Here is a 27,947-nt window from a genome sequence, read left to right as displayed (position 1 = left end):
AATTCAGATAATGCGAAGTAGGTCTGACTCCATCCGAGAACATTCCTCCGCAGGACAGTCCTTTTCGTTAATTGCTCTAATCTCAGGAATCCAGGCGGAGCAATAGATCTCCGAAAACTTCATTAAGCTACACCGAAAGCCCGATAACAGAACAGTTATCAGCGTGTTGTAAATAATCAGGGAAAAGGATTACTATTTATTATAACACATAGATATCGCAGAAGACGTCGCGCGACGCCGCACAGCCATAAATAGAGCGGAGAGCAGCGTCACGCAGACTATACTCGGGTGCGCGCATTCGCTGCAAACTTTCGCGGCGCGCAATTAACCGGCCGCAAAAGCCGCTATTAATCGGCCTCGGTACTTGCGACACTCGCGCGGAATTGCTCGTTCGCGAATAAATAAAACTTATGCTTATGCCCACCTCCTCCGGCCGTAAAATGCAAATGAGAACGTGGCGGCGCCTGGCGAAAAATTGGAATATCGTCGCGCAAAAACCCCCGCAGCGTAGTACTGTCCATCGGACTGAGATTCGGCACGATGTTACGTTTCAGTATTTAATTGGATATTTCAGAGTGTACGTACCTACGGCGATTCGGAGCTTTACGACGCTGCGGTCGTTAAAGCTCGCGCCGCCGTTAATCACAAGAAGATATGGATTTTACAGTGTTTTTCTTTATCGAGTGATACGAGTATACGACAACAGGGTCCATCATTGTCGCAAAACACTCGGCGTCAGACGCGCGGGGCAATAGTTAGCGGCGCTAACTGCTGCGCGCGCTTGCAAGATTCCACTCCCGCGTACACTTGAAATACCGCGGAAAGTTTGATAGTAAATGTAGAGCATTTACATTGAATTAGACACAATCATTCTTGGAGGCGTGCTTCGAGATTCGAGGCAAAGTTTCGCGGCTGACGAGGAAATAGCGGAGTTGGCATTCAGCGGAGTTAACTGTCTCGAAAGCTCCCTTCCCCCCGCGCACTCGTGAATTCATTTGCATAATCTACAAATCATTGGAGCATTATCTTGCGAGGCGAAAGCAAACGTGGTGCCGAGACGCTTTCGCGATCGATGAATTAATTCTTGAGAGAAAAATGACGTAATTAGTAACAAATGCATGTACGAGTCAACCCCAATTGGTGGCAGCGCGTTTGTTACGAAAAGCACGTCGGTAAGTCGCCCCGAGCTTCTCAGCGTTGGTCAAAGCTGTTTGGACGTTTGCAGGCCGGCTTGTTATGGCGGCCGAAATTGAAGCAGATTGTAACTCGGCGCGGGAATTTTTCGCTAGATCGCAGGCTCGTTAAAATCGCCGAAATCGCTGCAAATTGCCTTTTACAACCTTCGCTCGATTCGTCCGATCCAAACGAAGTCTAATACAGAGCGACCGCTGCACGGCTGGAGAGCAGCAGAGTGTCCATTCAGGAAAATCGACACAACGCGAGAGAGCGCCGGATGTATTTCGGCCGCTGCAGTGGCCGAAAAGCCGCGGCGCATCTCGAACACTGACCGAGATGTTATTTCTGTCTTGGGCGTATAAGTAATACGCGAGTGAGAGAGCCGCGCTCGCTATATACTCGCCGTGCAAATGAAACAACAGTGGAAATAGAATCGAGGCTGTGCTACTACTGCTGCTACTGCTGTAGGCTCTTTCTCTCTCCCTTGATTTTCAGAGGGGGCGCTCGCTCTCGCGGATTTGCAGAGAATTAATTTCGAGCACGCGCCTGTTTGGTAAACATTTTCGGCTGGCCGAATACTGACTTGTGGTCGTTGACTCGGCTGTTCTTCTGCTACGCTGAACACGCGCGCGCGCGGCGTTATATTCAATTCTGTCGGTTCTACCTCTGATGCCTTTTTTCTTTTTTTCTTTTTTTTTTACATGTGCGTGTACGCGAGAATTTTTTTTCGCTACCGCACTTTTAATCCGGATATCGCCAAAAATCGCTATATGCAGGAAAGCTGCTGCGATTACTTTTCAAAGTGCGCGCAGACAGTGGTGGCATATATAAGGGGATGCTTAATTTCGATCGGGTACATTAGCGGCGCGATCGCAGCGAGCTAATGGATCGAAATCCGATTATTGGCGTGCGCCACTCTCCGGCTTCGTATAATATTCTCAAACGCGCGCCGGGAGCTCGACAACTTTTCAAACGTACTTTTACGCGACGGCGGACCAGCATCAAGCCAAAAATTAATACTCTTGTTAGCTTGAACTCTGCGCCGTCCGTTGGATTCAATAACCTCGTGTGTGCTGCTGCAGCAGCGTAACCCAGATTTATCGCTGCAATTATGAATTCGATATATCCCTCGCATACGCGGTCTTCCCCGTCTCGGTTATAATTCGTTATAATTCGACCTTACGCGACGTCGCTCGCATCAGTGCTCTCTCGAATTAACTATGGTTAATGAATGTTTAGCATATCCGAAAAAATAACTGGAGCGCGACGCGCGCTTCTAATTGGCGATTTCGCTCGCTGCAGTCTGTGCGCCGGGGGCGTTCCTGCGTAAACTTTCGTAATTCATTAAGTGCGCCGCAGAGAGGAGAGGGGGAGAGAGGCCCCACGTGCATAGAGATCGCGGAGAAATCCACCCTCGTTTTATAGCGCCGCCGCGGCGGCAGAGAATAAGGGAGAAGTTAGACAAAGGAGCTTTCGAGTGGGGAGCAGGTCTAGTGTTTGTTGTTTCGAGAGACAAGGACGGAATCACTGCGGCGTAGTGTGCGTGGAAGCTGACACTCGAAGAAAAACTTCACCTTTTACAATTTATAAGTTACGCTCAACTGCGCCAACCACTTATTCGAGTGATTCTCGTTATACGAACGTATACAATCTTCCCGCGTCAGCCTGTACAAACGAGGAGCGACCAAATTACAGCGGAGGGCATCGCTTGCGAAGCAAAGCCAGAAAAGAGACCAGCGTGAGAAGAATAGACGAGAGAGAAAGCGTCTCGTCGTGTCCGGAAACGCAGAGGATGGGGTCGACGCGGAAAACGGCGGAGCGTCTGTGCCACGCAATCTAATTCCTAACCCCATGCAAATCGAGTGTCGCGTCGCGGCTGCGTAACTAGCGGTGCCACAGCGGCAGCAGCAGCAGCAGCCCTTGACACTCACCCTCACACGCGTCGTAGTATACACGAGTCAAAAGCGAGCTCACTGTCGATTCTTCGCGCCCATAGCTGCTTCGACCCTCTGACTACGCTGTGTGTGCCTCGTCGGGATCCAAGCTGGTGCTCACAAAGGGAGCTATATAGGTGGAGGAGAACCGAGAGACAGAGAGGACGATTTATGTACAGGCTTGCCTTAGAAAGAGCGAGCTCGTGTTGACTTTGCGGAGCGAGGAGGTGGACGCGTTCGCGATGTCGGGAAGCCACAGGAGAGAGAGCGAGAGAGAGAGAGAGAGAGAGAGAGAGAGAGAGAGAGAGAGAGAGAGAGAGAGAGAGAGATGAGATTTATCATTCCCTCCTCTTTTTTTTTATTTTTTTGATGGCTTTCGGATAGCGTGCTTTTATTATACAGTGGGTAATTTTTCAAACTGTCCGCGCTCCTAATGAATCGCTTCGCCGTGTTCCGAGCCAATCCACTTTACCAATTATACGACGACTAAACTTTTATCATTCGATGCCCGAGAGCGCGCAAAATTCCTCTCAAATCCTCATAAATTATACGGACATTAAATTAGCCGATACCGCCCCCTGCCCCCTGCAACGATGGTCCGCGCAACGTCGAGACTTTCAATTTCGGGCGAGTGTAATACACCCACTCCCAGTGGATTCTCTCTCCCGAAACCCGTTCACGCACACGCGGCGGCGAGAGAAGGTCAATTCGGCGCCTCAGGAAATCGAAAAGTCCCGAAGAGCCGCCGCGTCGGGATTATTACACGCGTTGGGCTTCCGAGGGTCCGGTCAAAAAGGGTTGCCGCTGCCTCTTCCTCTACATCCAAACGAAAAAAAAAGCAGAGGAACGAGAAGTCAGAGGGAAAAGAGAGAAAGAGCTACGAAACGAGCGAAGGGCTGCGCGCGCGAAAACGTCCGCCGCCGTCGCGTCGTTTGCGCGCTTATAATTGCAACGAGTTGTAATTAGTTTCGGAAATTTAATTATTTCCGGCGCCGGAGAAAACTCTCCTTTCTCTCTCTCGCGATAAACGCGCCGCGAACATTAAACGACTGGGCTATGTATACACGCGGGAAGAGTAATCGCTGAAACTCTTTTTTCTCCCCGCTATTCTGACGCCGTGAAAAGAGGAGGGCTTGTGCGCGGGGTGTCGCTTTTATTCTCGAAAATTCGTCTGCTGCGATAGTTGGCTCGTTTTTGCAGAGAGCAGAAGGACATTTTTAACGGATGCCTCTGCAGCGAGAGCCGTCGCCGGTTGACCTGTCGACCGGGGCCGATTACGATCGAGATTGATCGTCGACGCGCGAGACGACGATCGAACGGTTCTGTTGATTTTGGTGATGGCTTCGGGGATTGAGATGCAGCTGAAAGCAAACAGTTAGTTTCTACCCGGCGGCTGCCGTGTAATAACCGTCATCGCGTTCGAAAGCTCTTTAAAAGCAAAAAATCACGACGTGAGGATCGTTATATTGTAAAATCGCGCGACGTCAAAAGCCAATCGATGAAGCGTAAAATTTTACCGAACGTACGCCGCGTGAAATTCAATAAAGCTTCGATCCCATTATTCTCCCCGTGAAATTTAATCGCCGAAATTCCCAAAATAATAAGTGCGATTCGCGAGCCGTTAAGCTTTGTCACGCTTCTCGCGTACAGAGAGAGAGAGAGAGAGAGAGAGAGAGAGAGAGAGAGAGAGAGAGAGAGAGAGAGAGAGAGAGAGAGCTGCGTGACGCTCGTCCGCAAAACGAAAATCCAAACCATATTTCATTCTCAGCAATGTGTACCGACTGCAGTACAAAAAAAATCAACAAACGCTCTCGATTGTTCTTCGTCCGAAGCGCAGCGCGCGACGCATTCCCAAACGCGACGATCGAACGGTACTCGCACACGTGCTCCCGCGGTCATTATCAGCGCGAGACACATATACCGATGCATCGTTGCGCACTGTCACTATACAGCGCGCGCATGAAACTTTCATCGGATCAGTACACGATGGTGGAAGAAGAGAGAAAAATGACTCGGACGCATCGCCAGAGGCATACGCGCACGTCCCGTTAAAGACGATCTCTCGCTTGTCGTCGACGCGTCAATGCTCTCTCTCCCTGTGCGCTACACTTTTACGTCCTGCATCTTTGTCTCCGCTCACGTACGCACGCGAAGGATTTCCCCCGGAAAAAAGAAGTTCAGAGGCCAAGGAGATTGCATTCTTAGAAATTAATGCCTCTCGCTCGTCGGCTACTGCCGCCGCCGTTGGATGCGGGGACTCATATAATGCGCCGGGCCAAAAAATTTCTAAAGCCCGAGAGACGGTTAACGGCCCCCTCAAAAATTCATGTCGACGCGCAACTCGCTCCACAATACCGCCCCTGTCCCGCCGCTGCTGCTGCTGAGCGTTTAGTTCTCCTTTGCTCGTTGGCTTCTTTTTTTATTCGTATTCTTCTGGGCGACTTTTGTCACTGCTCGGCTGCTTTCTTTGCCGTCGTTCGCTCGTGTGGGTGCATTTATAGCGTGTATGTACGTGTGCTCGATGCAGTTGAGATTCGTTGACTGTACTTGAGATTGAAGAATTAGGTGAATGAATCGTCAAAGGGACGAAATGTCTGGATTTATTTTCGGATTGCGCCCAAGTGCTTGATGTAGTCTGAGTTGTACAGAGCATCTTTTATCATGGAGATGTTTACTTTTTGTGAAGCGCTGGGCAGGAACAAAATTATAGAAATTCTAAACGTAAAAAATAAACTATGTATGCGCTATGAGGCTCGCGTTTGTGTCCCCAAGGATGTCGCGGCTGACCCGAGACTCTTTTCGCCGAGACTTTGCCGCCACAGCCGAGGCTCGTCTTCGGCCGACGTAGCCTCAAAAATTCATGGGCTTATTCATGAAGATTCGGAAAGTTTTCTCCCGATTCTGATTAGCTTCTCTCACACCCTCCGCCCCTCGTGTATAGTCTCACTCGGCAGTTGATAAAGCCGCCGGGCAAACTTTGTTCCCGGACTTGGTGTTCTCTCCTCCTTTTTTGCCTCATCGGCGCAGGCCTCTCACCCTTCGATCGAGAGTTTAAGGCGGTTTTCGAGTTTAATCTCTTGCGAGGCTTCGACACCGCCGTCTGAGTACGCAGTGCTTTCTCTTCGCCGATATACCGCGAAATTGACTTTCGTCACTGAACTCGTAAGAATCAATTTGACGCCCGTAAGCTGTTCGTGGAATGGGAATGGGTGATCTCGTTACGATTGAATTTACATTTTATTATTGCCAAATTTAACAAATAAAACTAATTTTTTTCTGTTATAGCAATCATGGCGCACTTCTGCTTCCTGGCGACGTTCTTCTGGCTCAATACGATGTGCTTCAACATCTGGTGGACCTTCAGGTTAGTTTCTTTTATTCCCGGCACTATACTGCCGTACCCTCGTCCCAAGCGCTACAGGCGCGCGTGCGGATACCCCCCGCGTCGAGTCCTTATACCGTTCGATATTGCAATTACGAGAGAGCCGACGCGCCTATGGCAATAACGCGACCGATCGGCCGTGCGAAACGCAATCCGACGCACGCGGCTTCTTTCGGTATTATCGGCACGTCTGCGGACTGGAAAAAATGTTCGGAGAAAGATAGAGAGAGAGAGAGAGAGAGAGAGAGAGAGAGAGAGAGAGAGAGAAGTGGGACGGCACAAGGGACTTTTTTTCGACGGGCACAGGCTTTGTGCCCGGAATTTTCTAGGTGGATCCGATGGACCGTCGTATTGATATTTCTTTTTTCAGTTTGCTCCCGGGGGTCGTCGAACTATTCAAAAGTTGAATAACGTCTTTTAAATTAATGTTAGCTTTGGTATAAGAGTTTACGCGTGGAAAATCTAGAACCTCCATTCCCACAGACGAATCCGCTCAGATGAGTCGGGTATCCCCCGCAGCGCAATCGGCAACGAAACTGCGGATGCAAATCGCCCGCATTGTTCTATTACATTTATTTCGCCGCAGAGTAGCGCACGCGATGCACTTTACACGCCATCGCCTGGGAATCGCCGCGGCAATTTCGCACCTATCCATTCTTTCTCTGCTTCTATTTTTGTCGACAGTGCGCGAGAATTACGCGCGAAAATCTCCGGAGAATCGCTGCACCGCCGCGTCAACGTCCGTTCATTGTCCGCAAGGCGCTCACCTTCCGGAAGGAATGCAGTTCTCTCGCGTCCCGCGAGGGAACCAACTTCTGTCCCAGTTTTCAGGAGCAACGAGTTTCCGGAATCCTAATTGACGAGCGTCACGACTTTGCTCCCGCCGGTTGACACTAATTAAATGCGCGCTCCACACTGCAGCTGCGCGCGAGAGCTGGAAATCTTTATTCCTCTTATCGGTCGCGCGACACTGTCTTGACTTCCTCGCGTAAGTGCAATTTAGCGAGTGTTTAGCGATTCCGCTTATACAGGACTCTCTCTCTCTCTCTCTCTCTCTCTCTCTCTCTCTCTCTCTCTCTCTCTCTCTCTCTCTCTCGTTCTCTGTGACAGTAGCTCGAGGGAGCGGTAAAGCAGAGTGACAGTCGAAATTGGACCACCGGCGCGAGCGCGAAGATTGTAACTGACGGAATGAAATAAGGAATCAGCGTTCTAACTGTATACCTTCTTGCTCTTGCTGCTACTGATGCTTCTGGGACGATTATTTCTTCAGAATTTTCTACTGGTACAAAATGAGATCGACGATTTTTTCAACCCAGTGCAACAATAATCTTAATCGGCTCGATAACAAAGAGAGCAAGCAGCTCGGTTCGCAGAATCTCGTTCGATCAATTTTAACTCGACGCCTCTTTATATACGCTCGCGGGATTTCCGAGATGAAAAATCGCCAGTAACTGCGAGCTATAATTATGAGGCATAAGAACGAGTCCGCCCTTATATGCAAACTCATGCTTCTAATCAAGAAGCCGTTTAATCCGATCGGAAATTCGCGCTTACAGAAACTACTCGGCACATCGACAACTGCAGATCGGTAGTAGCTACTTGCACGTGAACCGAAAAAATAAACGAGCGGTGCAGCTATAATATAATCACAATCGCGTTGAGTTATGAGTTTAGAGCACTGACTGCAGCGGGAGGGCTTAGCTAAGCCTCTTGGCCATCGGGCTCGCGCTTGTTGAGCGTTGAATCGAAAATGCCGCCTATAAATACCATACGTCATTTTGCCGCTAAACTAGTTTACCTCGCCGGCCGGCGTGTCGTTCATTTGCATATCACTCGCGCGAGTAGCCGAGGGAATAAATTCAAATGACATTATTACAGGACTTTTTTCTGCTCCTGCCACGCGCGCTCGCTGCATTTTTGCATAATCGGCGGCGCGTTGCGCTCGCTTTTTTCCCTGTACACACCCGACTAATGCCGCGGATTATTGGACACGTCGTCGTCGGGGGGCTTGATAAACAAAATCCTGTGCGGTGCTTGATTAATGAACGGACGTACGTTGCACGAATGTAAATGCATACTTGTGCAATTTGTCGCTGTAAAATAAGTGCGTAATGTGATCTACAGCGCTCACTTGATTAAGCGCGACGTTGTTCGCGGACGTAACTCGACGATCATCAAAGCCGCATTGTACAGGGTGGCCACGATCCAGAACGACATTTTTTCTTCACGATGCCTTGTGAAAAGTCGCACCTGGATTTAACGCCTCCCCGCGAATCCGCTCCAATTATGAAGTTCCGAGCTTCGCGTCGACGTGGGACAACATTCGCGAGTCTGTTAATAGGGGAGTGCTAAGCGAGCGAGGAGAAGGTGTCTTGAATTTTTCTAGCGAGTGAGGTGGTAGCTAAATTTCTTGCGCAAGAATAAGCCAGTGGTAATAACTCGCTGTTGGGGTATACTCGAGCACAATATTGATTCTGCTCTTCGCGCGTCGAGGACTGATCCGAGGAAATCCGTATCTCGCGCTTATCGTTCATTCGGTGCGTTGAACCGCGCGAGCTTTTGTACTACTGTGAGTTATCGATTCCGAGTGTTTTCTAATGGATTAAACGCTCGTGGATACTTTTTTCAAATTTAATGCACATACGAACTCGCAAGTCGAAATAATAAAAACATCGGTCTAATTAATTTCGCCGCTGTACCTGTTTCGTCCCACCTCACAACGAAAAAGCCTCAAGACTACTGTATTTTCGCGCGCGGAAACCCGCCTGCTTTTTGAGCAAGCCGACGGCGCGTCGAGAAAATGCGCCCACTGCTCCTAATTAATTCACGTACTAAACGAAACGCAACCCGCCGCCGGTGTGCTGCGGAGTCGAGCAAGAGAAAAACGTAGCTAGCGGTAATGTCTTTCGCGAAAACTCAGGGCCAGTTAGCGAGTAAACAAGGCGAAATGAAGACAAGAGGGGCGCATATAGCCGCACAGTATACATCAGAGAGAGTAGAGCGAAGAAACGTCGAAAAATCCCACGAGCACATGCAGCCTACTGTACACTATATATCCGAGAGCTCTCTCGCGTTGCGGTATATTCTCGCGTAAAAGGGGGAACTAATTAAGAGGATCGCGAGAGGTCTTGATCCAGTGATCCCTCGGCGGCCGGTTTCGCTTGCCCTCTCTCTCTCTCTCTCTCTCTCTCTCTCTCTCTCTCTCTCTCTCTCTCTCTCTCTTTACGTTCTGTACTACGCATACGGCTGCTCGTGTTCTTTATTTCGCGCGGCTTCTTTCCGCCCGAGTCTCCCTCGCTTCCCGATGTATTAGCATAAAATAGCGCCAACACTGTCTGCCCTTAATGCGCGCAATTAGTCAGTGCGCGTGTGCGATTATAGACCTTCTCTCCTATCTCTCGCGATATCGGGTCGAGATAAATTTCGTTCGCATATGCTCAGCCGGTGCCGAGGCAGAGCGATAAGCAGCGAGTCTGCACAATTGGAGAAATTAACGATTGTCCGCCGCGGAACAATGACTCTAATTGGCCTCGGTCCCATCCGAAGCATCGCGCGCAAAGCGGCCAACTATGTAGGGCAGCGACGTTGCAAATTTTAACGGTACATCAGTACCAATAAGGCAGCTGCGCTGTACGTCCGCAACCTTTCTCGGACGACTGCTCGCCGCCGAAAAGTAAGCCACGCGACAAATCATGTCGAGAGCTGCCCTCGAGCGCCGTCGAAGAGAGAGAGAGAGAGAGAGAGAGAGAGAGAGAGAGAGAGAGAGAGAGAGAGAGAGAGAGAGAGAGAGAGAGAGAGAGAGAGAGAGAGAGGAAAAGCCACGAGCGCGCAGATGATGATGCCTCCGCGCCGTATTAATCTCTGTCCTTCATTACTTCTTTATCGCTCGATCTCTCTTACTCTCTCTCTCTCTCTCTCTCTCTCTCGCTGCTCGTGAATTCACCGTTAGAGATCCGTGTGTAAACTCCCTGAGTTCTCATAATCATCGAAAGCCCTGTGTAGTGTCGATGGGGCCAAAGATCGGGCACACGCCGCACGTGGAATCCCTATGTACTCCCGACGCACATCCTCCTCGTCGTACGTATACGCCGCGCGCGCACATACGTACACAGCCTCTCGCGATTAGAGCTGCTCGCGCACGCTATGAATATGCATGAGTGGCATACGCGTGCGTGACGCGCCGGCACTCAGGAGAGGTGGCCGACGTAATGCGCGTAATGTTATTAGCGCCGCTGCACGCGGAGCTCGACTCGAGTGATGCACACTGAGAGAAAAGAATCCTTGTCTCAAAGGATTCGCGACTTAACCACAGTTTATTTTTCATGTATTTGTTGCAAACGAAAATTTCTTCATAGTAAGAGAAGCATTCTTAACTATTAAGGATTTAGGAATTTTTGAGCGATTGTGGCGCATTGTCGGTAAAAACTTATCGACGAGTGCAGCAACAGAGCGACTCGTCGGCACGCGACTACGCGAGGCGTCGAAACGTGTCGGCTGCAATCGGAGACCCGTACATGCGTTTATACTATTTCACGCGTAATATGTTTTTTTTTTTACGTACCTGGAAGAAAGCATATTGATGCACAACATTTGAAATATCGTAGGGCTTGTTCGATGTAGTCGAAGATTCTGTATGCATAAATACTTTTGTGATAGTTTCATTCACACAGAAAAGCGGGGTTATGCGTAAGGTTATATTCGTATGATACCTATCGGGCTATCATTCGAATATATTTTGCAAAAACAAAGAATCTTTCAACATCGACTAGTCTCAGAGCAATACTAAATGATAATAAGAAGTGAAAACAAGTAATTATAAAGTGCTAGTGATTTCTCCATATTTTAATCCAATTTTCTTAACAGTTAAGAATTCTTCTTTGTGTCAATGATTCTTTTCTCTCAGTGCACCTATACTCGTGTTAACGCGTGTGGAGGTACGAGTTTCCTCGAAACTGGAGCGCGGGCATCGCGTGAGAATTTCGCCGTATGGATATTGTGCGCGTTAATTTCATCGACGAGCAGCGGAATCACCACTTGATTCTCCCACACGTCGTTCCCACCTCACTCACTCGCTAGTGGCATTTTCGCACGTAGACGACGTCCCTCTCGCGCGCGGGCACGTACGTTTCCAATCCTTCCCGTAAATATCTCCTCCTCGCCGGCTTGACCCGAGCTACCGCCGACGGTATCGAGCGATGCTTTACACGCGCTAACAATGCACAATTCCGTCTTTTTTCCATAAACTCCATCCGCGCGCTATCTCGGAGCTTTCATCGCCGAGGCTGCTGCACTCGCGGAAAAATCGGCGCTCGCGTCTTCCCAGAAATCATCCATCAAGTGCTCGCGACTCGTGACCGCAGAGACGGACGGGTGAAAGAGAGAGAGAGAGAGAGAGAGAGAGAGAGAGGGGGGTGCATCGCGTGCCGGAGCAACCTGACCTATAACCGCATACCTACGAGGACGACGTCGTGTCGTTCTCTACTCTTGTCCCGCCTAGAGAGGTGCCGGTAATGGATGTACACTACCTCGGCTCGGCTCTCTCGCACTCGTGTACACGCAGGCTACTCGCTCTCCGGGTTTTCTCATCTTTTTCTTCGGATACGTATACGGCTCGCCTCGGATTTTCCTTTTTCTCGTCTTTCGGCCCTTTGTTCTCCCGTTGCTGCAGCTCGGGGAAAGTTGCTCCTGGAAACGCGTGCTTAATGATCCGTGAAATTTACACGTGCTTCCCAAGGGTGACCATTAGAGATGACGGATAACGAGGAGAAGTTTCCCGAAAGTCAAAACAAAACGTACATCACTCGAATATTACTATAAAAATCCACACGCCAGATATGCCCATAAATGTACGCGTCTTCACTTTTGTCATTCATCTTTGTCTCGAAAAGGAGAGCATCCGTCGTCTGTGCGCGAGGCGATCGTTTGCGGGCAGATCACGTCGAAGATTTGCCAGGAGAGCGGAAAGAAAGAAGCGCAGAGGGGCAGGGGGCAGAGAGAGAGAGCAAGCCCCAAGGTGAGAGATGGGATCAGGATCAGTCGGTCGGCTGGTTAATGCGATGCACAGTCGCTCCCATAACGGACCCACGAGACGACGAGACTCTCTCGGCATTCTTCTTTCGAGCCATACAGTACACAATGCCCCTTGAGAACCAACAGCGATCTTTTTTTCGATTCGCTTTTTTTCAGAATAGATTCGCAACTCTGCGGGCTCGAATCATTCGCGAGAGGTACCAGCTTCCTCGTTGAAATTTATGGGCTTGTACGGGATTTCTTTCATTGTTCTCGCGCCGGCTAAACGCGATTCGCTTCTTTTTTTTCACACAGAGAGGATTCCGTGGTTCCGCCGCTAATAACGGCCGTAAAACAACAACACGCGCCCGCTGCCTTTTATATTCCGACTCGCGTTCGAAATTTTTTCCAACGGCTAGCTCCCTTACAACAACGAAGCGCTGTACAGGTGGAAATTAACAAAAATTCCCCGGGCGATACGCGTTTTTCCCCGGATTTTTCCCATCGGTGTGTAGTATAGCCTCCTGATCGCGACGTCTCTCTCGCGCATTTTAGCATTCAATTATTTTACCCGACACGGTTCGGCCAAAGGCGCGCGCGATCGGAATACATCCGAAAATAGTTGCTATTCGGTCACTCGTTAATTTCCCCCTCTGCGGCGAGTCACAAACACACACACACACACCGCGAGCGCGTACGCGCGGCTTTGTTACAATTTACATTAATCCGCTGCTGGTCGGCGCATTACCCCCTATGTCGATTGGCAGGGCGCGCCGTCCGAAACAAAAGCTCGTTAACGAAACAACAGCCGCGTGTAAAATCGATACTTCGGCCCTGTCCAGAACCTCTCGCTGTCTGTATACGCTGCACTGGCCTTCGAGTTGAATATGAAATTTCACGATCGGAAGACGTAGCTCGCGGCACGTAAAACTAGCGCAGCTCCGTCAGTCTCGGCGGCCTTTTCTTCTGTTTATACGTCCTCTTTATCTAGACGACGTGCGCCTCTGCGCTGCACGGGCTGCAACGGTGACAACGTGCCTTTTGTCCGCTGCATAGAGCGCTCGCCAAATTACCTTCGAAAAGGAGCACAATGCAGCCGTAGACGAATTCGGAAGTCGTGCTCTATTCCGATCCAGTTTCGCGTAACCTTCTTTATCTCGTTCTCGCTACGATTAAAATTATGCCGCTCGCAGTAAAAGTTTGCAAAGAGAATCTTCCTCATTGCGGAGGCGAGTGTCGCAGGCGGTTACGATAACGGCGCACTATATAGCGTCGCGTTGAACTGGGTTAAGCACAGCCCTCGCCCCGAAACGTATACACGGTCGGGCTGCCGGCGGCCGAAAATTCAGCGCAACTGGCTGTTCCGAGCCGACCCTGGCAATGATTACCGCGAGCGGAGAGCAGCCGTCGCTTCCAGCTCACTAAACTGTTTGGAAGTCGGCACTAAACTTGTTGGTGTTCCGCGCTTGCGTCACTCCAGTCCCTCGTCGTCGTGTTCCACGCGCGGCTTCATCCTCCTCTCATAAAACAGTCATCCGCGCGCGGGCCGCTTCTGCTTGCTTGTTCGTGCCGCTATATTTACTTAATATTTCTCCGCTGGCTCCGACTCAAAATAATCTCTGCGCTGTTGGCTTAACCGAATACGACGCGCGATACCGCGCACCGAAAACGCGCTATTGCGAATGATTACTAATTACGCCCTGCGCACTGGCCTCTCGTGAGAGTAAGGCTGCAGCGGCAGCAAGGAAAAACAAAAGCATTGCGCGCACGTACGCGGCAAAGCCCAAAAGAATAACCTGAGCCCTCTCAATTTAACTTGCACGTCCGCGCGCAGTGCACGTCTCAATTCGCGGGCGGCTCGTGTTATATCCGAGCTCTCCGCGCGCATAGTGTCTCAGCTGCAGCGGGCGGAGTCCCGCGGGACGTCGCATCATCCCCCGCGCGAGAGAGACTGAGAGAAAACTCCGGCGTTGTCGCATGGCCAAGTCCAAACTAGCTCTCGTGAATGCCAAAAGCAATAGGCCATCAGCCAGTGGTGAGCCGCTGCCGCGCGGGGATGATGCAGCTGCGTTCAGCTGTAGCTTCGTGAAATTGGCCGGGGTGCCTTCGGCCGGAAAATTAGCTGCTTACAACGCCGTGAATCCGTCCGACCTCGAGAGCGATGGATCCGCGAGCGAGAATGATAAGCGAATTCGTGGATTGTTGGATTCTGATTGAGAGCCTCGAGCTGATCCCGTTGATGCGCGTATAGGTACGTAGTGGATGGGGGAAGCTGCTCGAAGCGAAACTGCAGCTCGTGAGATATCGACGTTTCGGGGCTGATTTCGTGGATTTACAACGTATTGAGAAGTAAACTTGTTTTAAAGCAAAGCGAGCATGGAAATTCCTGAATGGCGATGTTGCATAGAGGTCGTGCGGCCGAACGTGGGAGAGGCCGCGGATTCTTCTCGTAGGCGAGAGTTGTTTATTGTGAAGCGCCGATCTGATATAATGCAACGTCGGATGAGTATTGAGACGAGTGGAAATCGTAATTTGTAGGACATCGCTTGAATTTTTCAATCCGCGTGCACGCTTATTCATAATTTATCGAGCGCACGCAAGAGCTGCATTATAAATGCATCAGCTGCGCACTATCTGCGCGTATTGATCTTTCGTCCTCAAAGATTGAAAAAAAAACCATGAAAGTTTGAACAATTTTCTGCGAGCGAAATCCCTCTTGTAAATTATGCAGTCGATACTTCAATTCCCGTTATAACGAAATTATGACTTCATTTCGGAAAAAATGTATTCATGATATTCAACACCGCGCGTAAGCCCTCTCGTGTAATCGACGTCGCGATGTCTTTTAATCACATCGATCGATATCACGGCCAATCCCCTCCAATAACCGCAGCAAACAATTTCATACCTCTCAATTACCCTCTCGCTAAAAGAATAATCCCAGCGTGCACAGTGTCCCGTGTTCTCCCTCCCCCCTGCGCACACGTACTTATATACTCTGGCACACAAGCCCTCGAGAGCCAGCAGCGGCGCGAGAGAGCTCTTATGAATTATTCCACGCTCGCGTCGTCTGCTCTTTCTATCCATTATGCCAGAGCGCGCGTTCGCGGCGGGAAAACACTCGAGTCCAGGTGCGAAAGAGCCGCGCAATGAAAATCTCGAATCACCACCTCATCCTCGTTACCGATCAATGAGCTGCTACGTTCATCTGGCCTAAATTGCGCCGACGCCGCCGAGTCGTACGGCTTATGTATTATACGGTTCTAGATCGCGCGTTGCTACCGTTAGTCTTAATTGCGCGAAGAGCTGCTGCAGAGGCGCTATAGACTAGTCGCTCCCGCGAGAGACTGAACTCGATGCACTCCAGAGGTCTCACGGACGAGAATTCAGGTTTGCTCTCTATTTGGTGCGGACTGCTGCTCGTTAAGAATGTGGATTAGGGGAAAATCTTTTTAGCGCTTTTGAACGTGTCCGGGAGAACAACGAAAATTTAAAGGTGTAACAGATATAGGGACAAGTTTAGAAAACTCGATTTTCACCCAAAGAGCTGAAACCGATCTCGACAAATCGCGTAATACACAAGAACAGTCGTAAAGCCAAAAGGCTGTACAGCATCGACTAGTTAAAATTTATCACCCGGTGGCTCGCGAATACCGCAAAAACACAAAAGCGGCGCATATAAAGTTTTACGGATACTTTTAAGAGAAGCTCGCGGAGAAGGATAAAGGAGCGAACGGCGTAAAATTCTCGCGAGTCATATTCGCAGCTCTACGACGACGGGTTTTCTCAATTACTCAGGATTTTCTGCGCGCGAGCCTCCGCTTCTTATCTTCTTCCCACAGCTTCTCCGAGGAGTCAATGGGCGCGCGCGCATAATTAACATTCGACTCCTATGAGCGAATTTGCATTTGAAAAATTCCACGGCATAGAAGTGCGTCGCTGTGTGCAGATCCTCGTATGGAAAGGGAGACGAGGAGGAGAGAGAATTGTTTATGGACGGTTGTAAAGGGTCCTCGTTCTGCTGCGCACTTGGCCGCGCGGAGAGGATGACGCTCATAGAGGCAGCGAGAAAAAAAGGTGCTTCATCCTCGTCGCTTATACTAGTGTGTATGTGTGCGTTGCAGACGACGTTCCTTTTACGCGCGCACTACTGTCAATTTACATGACGGAATTGCGCATTAACCCGGGAGGTTAATAAATTTTGAGTTACCGCACTCTTTGCCGGGCAATTAAATGCCCGCAGCGCGGGTAGCTGCTCGTGCGGAGATTCATGAAGTCCGCGAGAGAGCCCGTCGATGCTTCTGCGCAAAAACCTGCAGCGGAAGCGATATCGTATTGTGGCTCCTCGACGAGCTTATGAATTTATTAATTTTAATGACTGCTTGTGATTTTAATTTTATGCATGAAAAGCGTCTCGAGTATATCATGCATTCCAGGAATTATCGTGGCTCTTGAGCTCTTTCTCGCGAATAGGCCATTTTAACGACGACTGATGCGCTCTCTCCTCAGTCGTATACACACACGCCAGACTCGATTTCCGCGCAATTTCACAGCATCGCGGGGTACTTCAAAGGCTCTTCGTCGTCGTCGTGGCGAGCGAATTCACGCGCCGAGGAATTGATTCGTATGCACCGCGCAGAGGGGAAACTGGGTTTATTGCCCGTTGCTTAATAGCACGGCGATAAAATCCCGCGCCGCACACAGCAACAGCAGCAGTAGCCTCTCTCGAAGAGAGCCGGCCAACGTCTCCGGTTAGAAAAAAGATGAGCAGGACGTAAGGGACTTAACGGTCCCGCGCCGCCGCCGCCGCCACCGATCGCTTCATCGATGTCGCCGGTCGTCAGCGTAATTCCGCGCGCGACCGACCGGTTCTCTCGACTCTCGCACTATTGACTTACGAGCCACTAAAGTTCACGAGGCTGCGAAGAAGAGAGCGGGACCGATCGGTCGCGATCAATCCTCCTCTCGACGCGAGCCGTACCGGAAAAAGATCATCGCTGTTGATTATCGCCGGGGCACCGGATCGTTATACTATTTTATGTAGGGAGAGACTCGCGCGAACTTTTGACGGTATAGTGCTCGTGGAAAGGATACACTCGCCGGACTTGTTTGCGGATGCAACATTCGATATTTGACGTTGGCATCGAGGAGCGCAAAAAAGAGAGACCACCTGGGATGTACAGCTATCGTGTTTCGTACTCGCTGAAGTCCCGTCGCTTTCTCGGCCGATTTAATCTCTTTTTTGCAAAGCCGATCGACGGCAAAAATTGTCGAAACCAACTCCCAGTAGTAGACTATTATTAGTTGATCTCTACCTGAACCAGCCTGACTCGGTATGTTTATACGAATCGTGCAATGATTCCTCATGCCGTCGCGTTCGTTTAGCACCAGGCCGCGCATAAAGTATATCTCTGTTCCGCGAAGCGGCGTTTAACGAAGCGGCGATCAGTCTTACGGGCCATTAGAGAGAAAGAGCTCGGCAGAAGAAAATGAGTCGTCGTCGTCGCGCTCTTACAAGAAGCAGCAGCGGTAGCTTCTTGGCGATGCGGAAAAATATCGGACGCGGACATTGAGAAAATGACGAGGATCGAGCGCTGCTGCAACCGGTTCTCTCGCGTGCGCCAGTTATGTAAGCTACCACACTGCTGGTCATCTTGATAACCGGCCACGAGTCTCGCTCTTTCTCTCCCCCTCTCTCGCGATCGCGATCGGTCAACGTCGTCGCAGAAACTTTATAATCCCTTCTTCCGTCCGCGATAAACGCTTCGAGGGACAGCCGCCTCTTCGAGTACCGTAACTCTCCCTCTCTCTCTCCTTCTCGCGTATATGCTTGCCCCGGAATTTTTCTAGCTCTCGCGATTGTCGAGCCCGACGTGTACGTGCAGCTGTCGTCCTCCGTCGTTGCAGCCGGGGGTGGATAATTGTTATCGAGCGGTCGATCGCGGGCGTGCATTATGCAAGCGGAATGTCGATTTTTACATGTGTGTAACCGGTGTGTATACGTATGCGACTGTATAACGTCCTCAGCGAAGGCATTCGATTTGAATTGATCGCGGCGCTGATGCAAGATCTCTCGAGATCCAGATCGCCGAGTGCGTTTGCAATAATGTCGATTTTTTTGCTTCGCGGGAATGCGAGAGAGAAGGTATCATTATCATACCTGCTGACGAAACTTGTGTCTTTTATATTTAGATTTTTCTTCGCTATTCTATTAGATAAATATATTCTATTAGATAAGGGAAAAACCTTTCATCGGTTCAGCTTAATTGAAAGCATACACTCTGTCGTACGCGAAACTCTCAAGAAGCGGATCAACTCCGTAGAAGTGAATCTCTCTTGAGTGGAAACTGTTACCCGACGCGCGTTTCAAAGTCCAGCTCGCCCACTATTCTCAATTTAAACTTGCCATTGTTACCAAAAAGACAAACAAGCCGGCAAGTTTAATTCAGCGATAGCAGCAGTAGCAGCGGCTGCTGCGTCTGTTCTCGCTTTTGCGGGGGCGGAAAATAAAAGAATCACCGAGATAGCTATAGATCCCAGCAAACGTATTATCGCACACGAGAAAAAACAATATTTGGACACTCGTGGTTGAAGGAGCTCAGCCGTGTACGCGGTTTCTTGGCCAAGTGACAATCCGCCGCGAAACTTGGCCTAGCTGTCCGAAGTACTTTAGCTTTCGCCTGGCTTGGATCTCTACGTTAAATGGAGCGACTCCGCGCAGCAGCAGCGAAGAAAGTTCCGACGAAGGTACGCGATGCTCTTTTTTTCGCGCGTGAAATTTGTCGGATGTATTATCCGTGATATCTCGGAGCAACGTTTATAAGTGCTGAGCGAGAAGAGTTATAGAATTGGGTCAAGCATGAATCGCCGCAAACAGCGTAATAAAATCACATTAAGCCGGGAACAATTGTTATGAAAGCTTCTTGGCTAGGAGAATAACCATTTCTCACAGAAGCGATGCAATGCGGCCCGGTATAATTCTCAACTGCATATTGCGCAAGGGGTGATAAAGCAGGATGTGCTTTACGGGAGTCTAATGTATATAGCTATTATACGCATCTCGCGCGCGCTGCGCTCGAGCGATTCGTTAGAGCACTTTATATCAATTTCGTGTGCGGCATCCTGAAATCGAATGATTCAGCGAAACGTATACCCAAGTGAGACAATACGGCAGAGAAGACCCGCCGGAAGATCGCGAGTCCAAAGTCCCGAGGACGACCGCAGACGTGACGGTCAGCATCGGCAACCTTCGACCGCAGGATATCCGAAGGTCAGCCCGCCGCGCGCACACTTTGACACTTGCCCCGCGCGCTCTCAAGTTTGGCCCCTTATACATAGCGAAGTAGCATCAGTATAGAGTCTGCGGGAATTTCGTCGCCGCGCGGGGCGTCTTATAAATATTCAAAGCCGAGCATCAGCGGTAGAGCTTTCCCGTCACGCGCGCGTTCTGCCTGCAGTCAAGCGGCTCCATTCCGCGGCTTCGATGAATAAAAGGGCTCGCGGGAAGTTTTAACAATTTCGTCGGGATGCAGCGCGCAGCGAAACTCGCCGAGAGAGAGAGAGAGAGAGAGAGAGAGAGAGAGAGGGAGAGAGAGAGAGAGAGAGAGAGAAAGGGGGAGAGCAGACGACGCCCGCCAAGTATATTTGAATGGCCGCGAGGCAAAGTTTCTCTCCCACTCTATACGCGAGCGAAATAGGGAAAATCTCGGGGGCGGCTTCTTTCTCCCGCGGGCTTGTTTAATGAAGGACACGCCGCGAAAGAAGACGAGCGACGGCGGCGCTGTACTCGAAGCTTTATTGCGAGCATTGTGCGCGAGCGAACAAAGCTGCGATATGAAAAGGGGGTGAGTCTTTTTGGAATCGCGCAGTCGGACATGATTCCAGCCTCGCGAGAACCTATATAGCGACGACGATTAAGCCGAGAGCAAAAGAGTCGAATCTCGATGTATGGCAGTGGATTATCGAGAAGCCTTTGAGAAAAGAGCGGAGATCAAGGAGGAAGACTCGTACAAATGGGCGAAGTCGATGCTGATCGATATGTTCTTTCCGCGCGTGCACCGGCTGCACAGAGGCACGTCTTCCTCTCTCTCGTATGTCATTGTTCGCCGTCGGCCGATCCGGATAATGCATATGTAAATCTCGTTAGCGACGAGTATAGGGGCCTGCAGCGGGCGAAGCCCGCGCGTCGAGTTCTGCCAGTCAACGGCCTGTCCGCGGCTCTACTCGCAGCCATATACCAACAGCAGATGAAAAGGACAAAAGAAGCGCATCGTAGTAGCGACGATAGTAGTAGTAGTAGAAGAATATTGCCCTGCGTTATAAACATCCGGGCTGAATCACGACGACTCTTTCGGCTATGCAGCGCAGAGTTGGCCAGCTTCTTTTGTGCAGCCGATATCGCTTCGACGGACGAGGTATTCTTGAACTTGAGCGCGCGTATTTTTATCGAGCTCGATTTTATCGCGAGAGAGAGAGAGAGAGAGAGAGAGAGAGAGAGAGAGAGAGAGAGAGAAAGAGAGAGAGAGAGATTTTTAGGTAAGCTAGTTTCAACGAGGTCACCGGTGACTTTTTTTTCTAAAATAACCGCACGTAATGAGGAACCGAGTAGTAGAGCCGTGCTAATGTACCTCTCGGAGCTAGATTCATCAGATAGCTGCGTTGGCATGCTGCTCGCTTTAAATAGAGCCGCGCGCGCGAAGACACGTGCTAATTATGTGACTGATAAACAAGTTTCGGGCAGAATTTAGAACGCGCTATTTCCACCTCGTTGGCTTGACGACGAGGGGCGAATATTGTCTTCCGCCTCTGGTCCGCGTTACTTATCCCGAATTATGTCATTCGTTTCGCAGCTCATCGACACAATCGCTCGTGTGCGCTTCGATCGTAAAATTATTTCCGTACGTTTTTTTCCGCGTAAACGAGACTTTTAACGCAGTGCAAAACGAGCGATTTGTCAACACTATTTATAAGAAAAAAGCCGGACGATAAAGAGCGCGATTCTCGGAAGAATACAACGCGAGACGATTGCCAAAGCGATATCGCACGAGGGGACGAAAAAAAGCTCCACAAATATCTCGTCACCAGCTCCTTCTCTCAAGTTCGACCCAGTGGCGCGCGACATTGTCGCGTAATATTACGTCACGTCTCGCTGGTCTGCCGGCTCATAGCGGAGAACATAAGACGGCAGGAGGAAAGCTCCGAGAGACCACTGCAGCTCTCTCGACACACGCGCGAGCGAGAGGGAAAGAGCGAGTCGACGACCTCGCGCGCGCTTCGACTCTTTCTCTCTCTTTCTCTCTCTCTTTCACGGCGCAAGTCGCTGCTTCCCTCTTTCCCTTCTCAATTTTCTCTCTTTTTCTTCCTCTATTCCTCTCTCTCTCTCTCTCTCTCTCTCTCTCTCGCTCTCTCCGTTGGCCGCGCTGCCCGTTTTTTCCTCGCTCATTCTCTTATTTCTCTCTGTTTCCTTCGAGTTCTCATCCTCTTATAAAGTACGACTTGGCTTTCTTACGATTCCTCCCTTTATCTTTATCTTCATCTTTATGAACCCGGCTGCTTTTTTCCCCCTGCCTTTTGCGGCTAAAATACGTCCGTCAAAGTTAAATTGAAAAGATGCACTGCAGCGCGCCGCGCACGTGCTGGCTCTCCCTGCTCCGCGCTGCTGCCGTGGCGCACGCGAATGTTTTCATTAATTCGAAATAACGAAAGCCGCGCGCACGCGGATTATATAAAAACGGACTTTTAATTGAACGGCCAATTTCGCATCGCCGAATCTCCCTCGAAAACTCGTTCGGTTGAAGGAAATCCTCGATCTCCGACAGGTTAATGAAAAAGAGAGGAGGAAAAAAATCGTCGCGCTGCAGGTCGTCGAAATCTTTGAACTCAGTGTCGCGCGCGCGAATCATCGTAAAAGTAAAGCGAGAGAGAGAAAGAAGCGTCTCCTGAGCGCAAGGGAAGCCACGATTGCCTCTTCCGATGCTGCAGAGCTGAATCTTCGGAATCTCGGATGATCGTTTTTATCCAGCGGAGATCTCGCGCGCGATCAAAGGCAGATCTCGAAGCGGCGGAGAAAAAAGCGAGCCGCGCGGAGAGAGGAAAAAGGACGGAGTAGGCGATCGGGTTACGGATATCTTCCTACAAGCGACCGGGAAAGCTGCAGGTGCATCGTCAGGATGAGTCGCGCGGCGACCCCGAGGCGGAAGATGGAGTGCGGCGTCGTTGCTGTTCATGAGAAGCAAAAAGTTCCGATGCTAAATCGAATTTGTCGTCGGCGGGGTATCGGTTTTGATCAATTACTATCTTATTCGTCCCGCTGGGAGAGAGAGAGAGAGAGAGAGAGAGAGAGAGAGAGAGAGAGAGAGAGAGAGAGAGACGAGGAAGTTGTAAAGATATTCCTTGCGGGAGCTTCTTCTATCCGATATGAGATTCGCTGTTAATTGAACTCGATTTTTCTCGAGTTTACGCTTCTAATCTCGTGCGCGTTTGATTAATTGGAAGGCCGAATTCCGATCACTTCTTCAGCAGCTCCTTCGTCTAATTAACTGCGCGGGCTAAGGGATCGCCTTATCGTAAAAGCTATACACTACTCGCGGTGAAGTTTTTTGCCAGCAGCGGCGATCGTGCGTTTTTCGCGCAGTTTTAATTGCAACTCGAGCTTTTCCTCGTTGAGATATACCGCTTCCAAGAACGCGTCTCGTCAGCAGCCTCGGTCGAACTCGCGCATTCGATTAGCTCGTCTAATTTCCGAGCCGGCGCGGCATCCTCTAAACCTGCGTCGTATAGCATCGCGGTGGTAATGCGTAGCGCGAAAAAACGGACGACGGCTATTGTCCGTCCCCTAACGACTTCTCCGCGGAAAAACAATAGCGGCGAGCTCTTGCCCGCGAGGATTTTCGAATTAACTCTCTGACAAAGCGCGCGCGGGCGCAACAGTTTTCACAAAAAATACGCGCACCGAAACGGATGTCGGGAAGCGAGAAAAGGGCGCGCGGAAATTCGCAACAGTGCCGGGGGCGAGAGGGACGTTTTTTAGTCCGCGGATTCGATAAAGCGTATATGCTATTATTGAATAGAAGGAAATCAGTGATAGGAGATTGGTATAGTGTACTATCGGCTATTGAATTCCACGGCGATGAGAAGATAATAACAGCGCGCGAATTCCATCGATCCACAGAGCAATTCTCCCGCGTCGGCGAATGAGAGAAAATCTTGCAGCGCACCGCAGCACGTCGAAATTCGCTCAATTCGCGAGATTGACCACTTAATCGAGAAAAAAAGAGCGAAGGAGGAGTGCGGAGGAATCTCAAGACCCGGAGCTGCGTTACGTTCATCGCGCACCACCCAGACCGCTTCTTCTCGCGCAGAACGAGAAACACAAGCCAACAGCGCGTTCCATCAGTGAGAGAGAGAGAGAGAGAGAGAGAGAGAGAGAGAGAGAGAGAGAGAGACCGAACGGAGACGAATAGAAGCAGCAGGATCGGACGAAGAAGAACCGGAGGCAAGGGAAGCTCGACAATGCTAAAAGGAATCGCTGTTGCCGCAGTAGTCAGCCAGCGCCGCGCTGCATTCTTCCGCGTATTGGACTCGTAATTTCAAGAGCCAGTCGTCTAGCACCTCTCGCGCGTGATTGCGTTCGGAAATGAGCTTTTTAACGAAGCTCCGCGCGACAGCGCGCGCGTGTGCATACAGTTCTCGCGAACGTACTGCTCTGCAGTAGTGTATCGTTACAATGTTCGCCATCAGCAGCCAGACGTCGCCCTTCGATTTTTTCTTTTTCGCCGAGTGCGCCGTTCGCATTTTTAAACCAGTTTTCGAGAGCCGTGACACGCCCGTGCGTGCGCATACCGAGAGCGCCTCTCTCTCTCTCTCTCGGCCGTTTATGTCACCAGGTGCGAGCCATCAGGGCTTTGACCTGCTGCCGGCTCGCGCTTATCGCCGCAGTAAATAAACGCCTGTACGTGTTTATGCTCGGCGATTAATTTTGTAATTTCGACGCGATTAAGGCCAACGGTTTCTCGCGACTCTGATAGTGTCCGAGAGATGCAAACGCTGTTTCTTACAGTAAGCTCGTGACAATGTGTCAGGGTAGTGTAAAAATATGAGGAATATTTCGCGTTCGTCATTGTCGAGAGGTACGAGGAAACCCTTTCCCAGCAATAACAACATCGCTGAGGTTGAACAAAGAAATACCAGAGAGATTCCAGAGCCGCGATATGAAGGAACGATCTCGGAACTGCAGGAGAGCAGAACAGCGTCGATTGTCTTCATAATTCCCCCCCCCCCCCCCCGTATACATTACGTGACTGCGGCGCGCAAAGTTTCGCAATCCTCGATTTTGTAGAAGTCACTTCCTCGTGATCTCTCACTATATACTGCTCCGCAAGATCGTGTAACGGCTCTCTTTTTAAATAACATCTGCGGCGACGGACCTCGACGCCTCTCTCTCTGCATCAGGTGTAACACAAAAAGCGCCAACCACCTGTCTCACACTCGCGCGAGAGAGCAATTATAGCCCCGCCGCGTAAGAATCATGATCCGAAGGCCCGAATTACAAAAGGCCGTCCCGCTCGTCGCTCATCTCTCCCCGCGGCGTGCAGCACGTAATTCGGCAGCCTGACGTCGATTGTCACTTTTTTTTTCCGAAAGAGCTCGCGTGCACGGCAATCAGCCGAACATCGCGCACGAAGAGTCGTAAAGCCCAATTTGAATTTTTGAACGGAACGACTGGGCCGGGAAAAAAGTTCTCTCTTTCTCTCGAATATGCGGCGAGGAGAGAGCAGCGAGTTTTGCGCGGAAACGTCGGCGGTTGCGTGATTCGACATCAAAGCGAAAACGATCGAGTTAAATGGGGATATCGGACTTTTCGCGGTGAAGCGACGAGCCGTTTTTTGTTTCGTGTTTCAATCTCCTCGCAGTGGCTATGCATCCATGGAAGAGTAACTTTTCGCTCTTCTGCAATAAATCTTCGGCGTATAACCGCGACGATTATCCCTCGAATGCAGATTCATATCCTCTATAAAAGGGACAAACTCGTCGTCGATGATGCGAATGGCAGGGCGGCGATAATTTTTACTGCTCGACGCCGCTGCAACGCTCGGATAAGCGCGTGGGCGGCTCATCTCGTAAAAGACCGAGGCGAAAATCAATTCAGCCCTCGTATGCCGGCTTTCAACTCGGCCTCATCTCGCTGATACGAGGCAAAGTCGATTCGACCGGCTGAAAAATCCTCGCTCTTCGCTCTCCTATGTGTGTCGCGTGTGTGCAGTACAGTCGACACTGCGAAAAATTTCGCATTCCCGGCGCGAAGCGTGCCTCGTGACACGATCGTTTTACGCTGGCCGCACGAGTTTCTTCCCTCTCAGTTACTCTTGCGGAATTCCGGAGGCTCGAAATTCTCCTGGAATCCCTGTCGGAGACCGTCTGTACTCACTTGTTTAGCTGTACGTTGTATACCTCGAAGGTCTTTAACTTTGCATAGAATTTTCATTTAGTCCTGCTTGATGAACCTCGCACTTTTCGGCGCCGTCTCGCCGGAACTCGACTTATTCGGCAATTTTCGTTTATAACACTGCATCAGCCACCAGCAGGAGCCACAGTTCTAATCGATCACTCTTATTTCTGTTTCAGGTGAGTCACGCGAGTTTCGCAAAAAACACAGATATGCAACAACGACATCGTCACACGCGCGTGAGTACAGCGTGGAATGGAAGAGCCAGAAAATCCGCAGCCCGATAATAAATTGCTCGTCGCTCCTAGAGCGTATAACTTCCAATAATCGCATAACCGGCGGGCAACACAGCGCTCGCTCGCAATCGCATCTCGGTCATGTGGCGGCAGATTTAGAGCGGCTGCTATACACACGACTATGCGGCGCACACAGAAGCGCTAAATATCCAAAGCGAGCCGCGCTCTCGGGCTTTTCCGACAACTCTCCGCTGCCGCCGCCGGGGCGCGTATACACACACGCGACACTTGTCATGAATCGTTAAGCCGTATCGATGCGCACTGGCGGTGGTAGCAAGCCAAGAGAGCTCGGCATTAATTGGAGCGGTTGCGCGGTCTGCTGAGAGAATACGGAAAGGCCATTCGGGAGGGCCGATTAGCCTAATCGCCGACCCACATTGTCATTCTCCATTACATTAGCGAGACGTTCCGGCGGGCGCGATATAGCCGCGCGCGCGGCGCTGCACTCGTGGCTCATTAAAATTTGACTTTAACCGGCCGCGCGCCAGCCGACCCCCTTTCCACTATCTGCCGCCGCCGCCGCTGCTGTAGAGGATTAGTGCAGTAGCTCGACTCCAGCACGCTGCGCGAGATACATCAGCCTTATTTATGGATGAATCAGGGTTCACCGCGCGCGGGTTTTGTGACGCGCGCCTATGAGTGATTTTGGGCTCGATATAACTGTGCTATATTATAGGGCGAACTAGGTTCAAAAACGATACAACCGCGTAATCACGGCGCCGAGATTGCTAGACGCGGCTTATTCCCTGAATCTGATCCACCGGCGCTGCTGAGAATGCGCAGAGACGACCAGTCGGCAAACACGCGGATATTAAACAGCTCGCTTCTGCCACACGTTCGCTCCCAACAGCGCACTCCATGTACGCGCGCGCGCAATAGGCCTAATCGAATTATGTATATGAGAGAGCTTCCTTCCCTCTCCCTCTCTGAGTAGACATCGTTCGCAGCCGCCGCTCTCTTGGATATCGCGTGTTTACCCGAGATCAAGCTCGTCGGATTATCTCCGAGTTTACGCGAGGCTAATAGTCTCTCTCTCAAAGCGCGCGCTGTTCCGGAGACTTCGATTGCTCCTCCGGGAATTGTTTAACCCACGATAATCCAACGGAATATTATGACCCCGTCGTAATAAAAGACAAAAATTGAATTTATTCCGGCAATCAGTCAGAGCTCTCCTCTCCTCATGCAATATTTATGCGCGAAAAAAAAGCAGCAGCGAGAAAGCCGCAGGAAGAATCCAATTTCTCGCGTATAGCTCACTCGCGCGCGCATTAAGCGATAAAGCGGCGGCTGCAGCAGCAGCAGCCTTTGATTTATTCACTCCCGCGAGAATCCGCCGCGGAGAGAGAGAGAGAGAGAGAGAGAGAGAGAGAGAGAGAGAGAGAGAGAGAGAGAGAGAGAGAGAGAGAACAGAGCGAGAGCGGCGAGCCTCCGGAATGCAATATAGCTGTATATAGCGCATGTAAGACCGGAGCGAAAGCGAGAGCAATGACGCGCGAGCCGCGAGATCGAAAGTCGTGGGTGGTGTTGTGCGAGCGAGGATCTGGAAAAATTCGCAATGGCGCGTTAATTGAACGTTCAATCATCTCTGTACGAAATAGTGGATATACTCGAGAGTGTTCGAATCGTTCGCTCTCATCAGGAGCCATCGGCGCGCGAAAAAGCGCTGACGGACAGCTGACGAGATCGGAATCCGCGACTCGTCGGAG

The 27,947-nt window shown here is 50.6% G+C and overlaps 1 protein-coding gene across 2 annotated transcripts in view; it reads left to right on the top strand.

Moving 5' to 3' along the window:
- Positions 1–27,947, top strand: part of LOC100123199 (probable G-protein coupled receptor Mth-like 1) — a 169,867-nt gene that overhangs the window by 58,161 nt on the left and 83,759 nt on the right. For both annotated transcript variants that reach the window (XM_008211684.3, XM_001606761.5), the window contains exon 4: positions 6,396–6,474. In XM_008211684.3, the coding sequence (XP_008209906.1) occupies positions 6,396–6,474 (79 nt within the window). The remainder of the gene's footprint in view (positions 1–6,395; positions 6,475–27,947) is intronic.

Source organism: Nasonia vitripennis, chromosome 2 (genome assembly GCF_009193385.2).
Source record: "Nasonia vitripennis strain AsymCx chromosome 2, Nvit_psr_1.1, whole genome shotgun sequence".
NCBI classification, from domain to species: Eukaryota; Metazoa; Arthropoda; class Insecta; order Hymenoptera; family Pteromalidae; genus Nasonia; species Nasonia vitripennis.
Note: the sequence above shows the minus strand (reverse complement) of the source record. Positions and strands in the feature narration are given on the sequence as shown.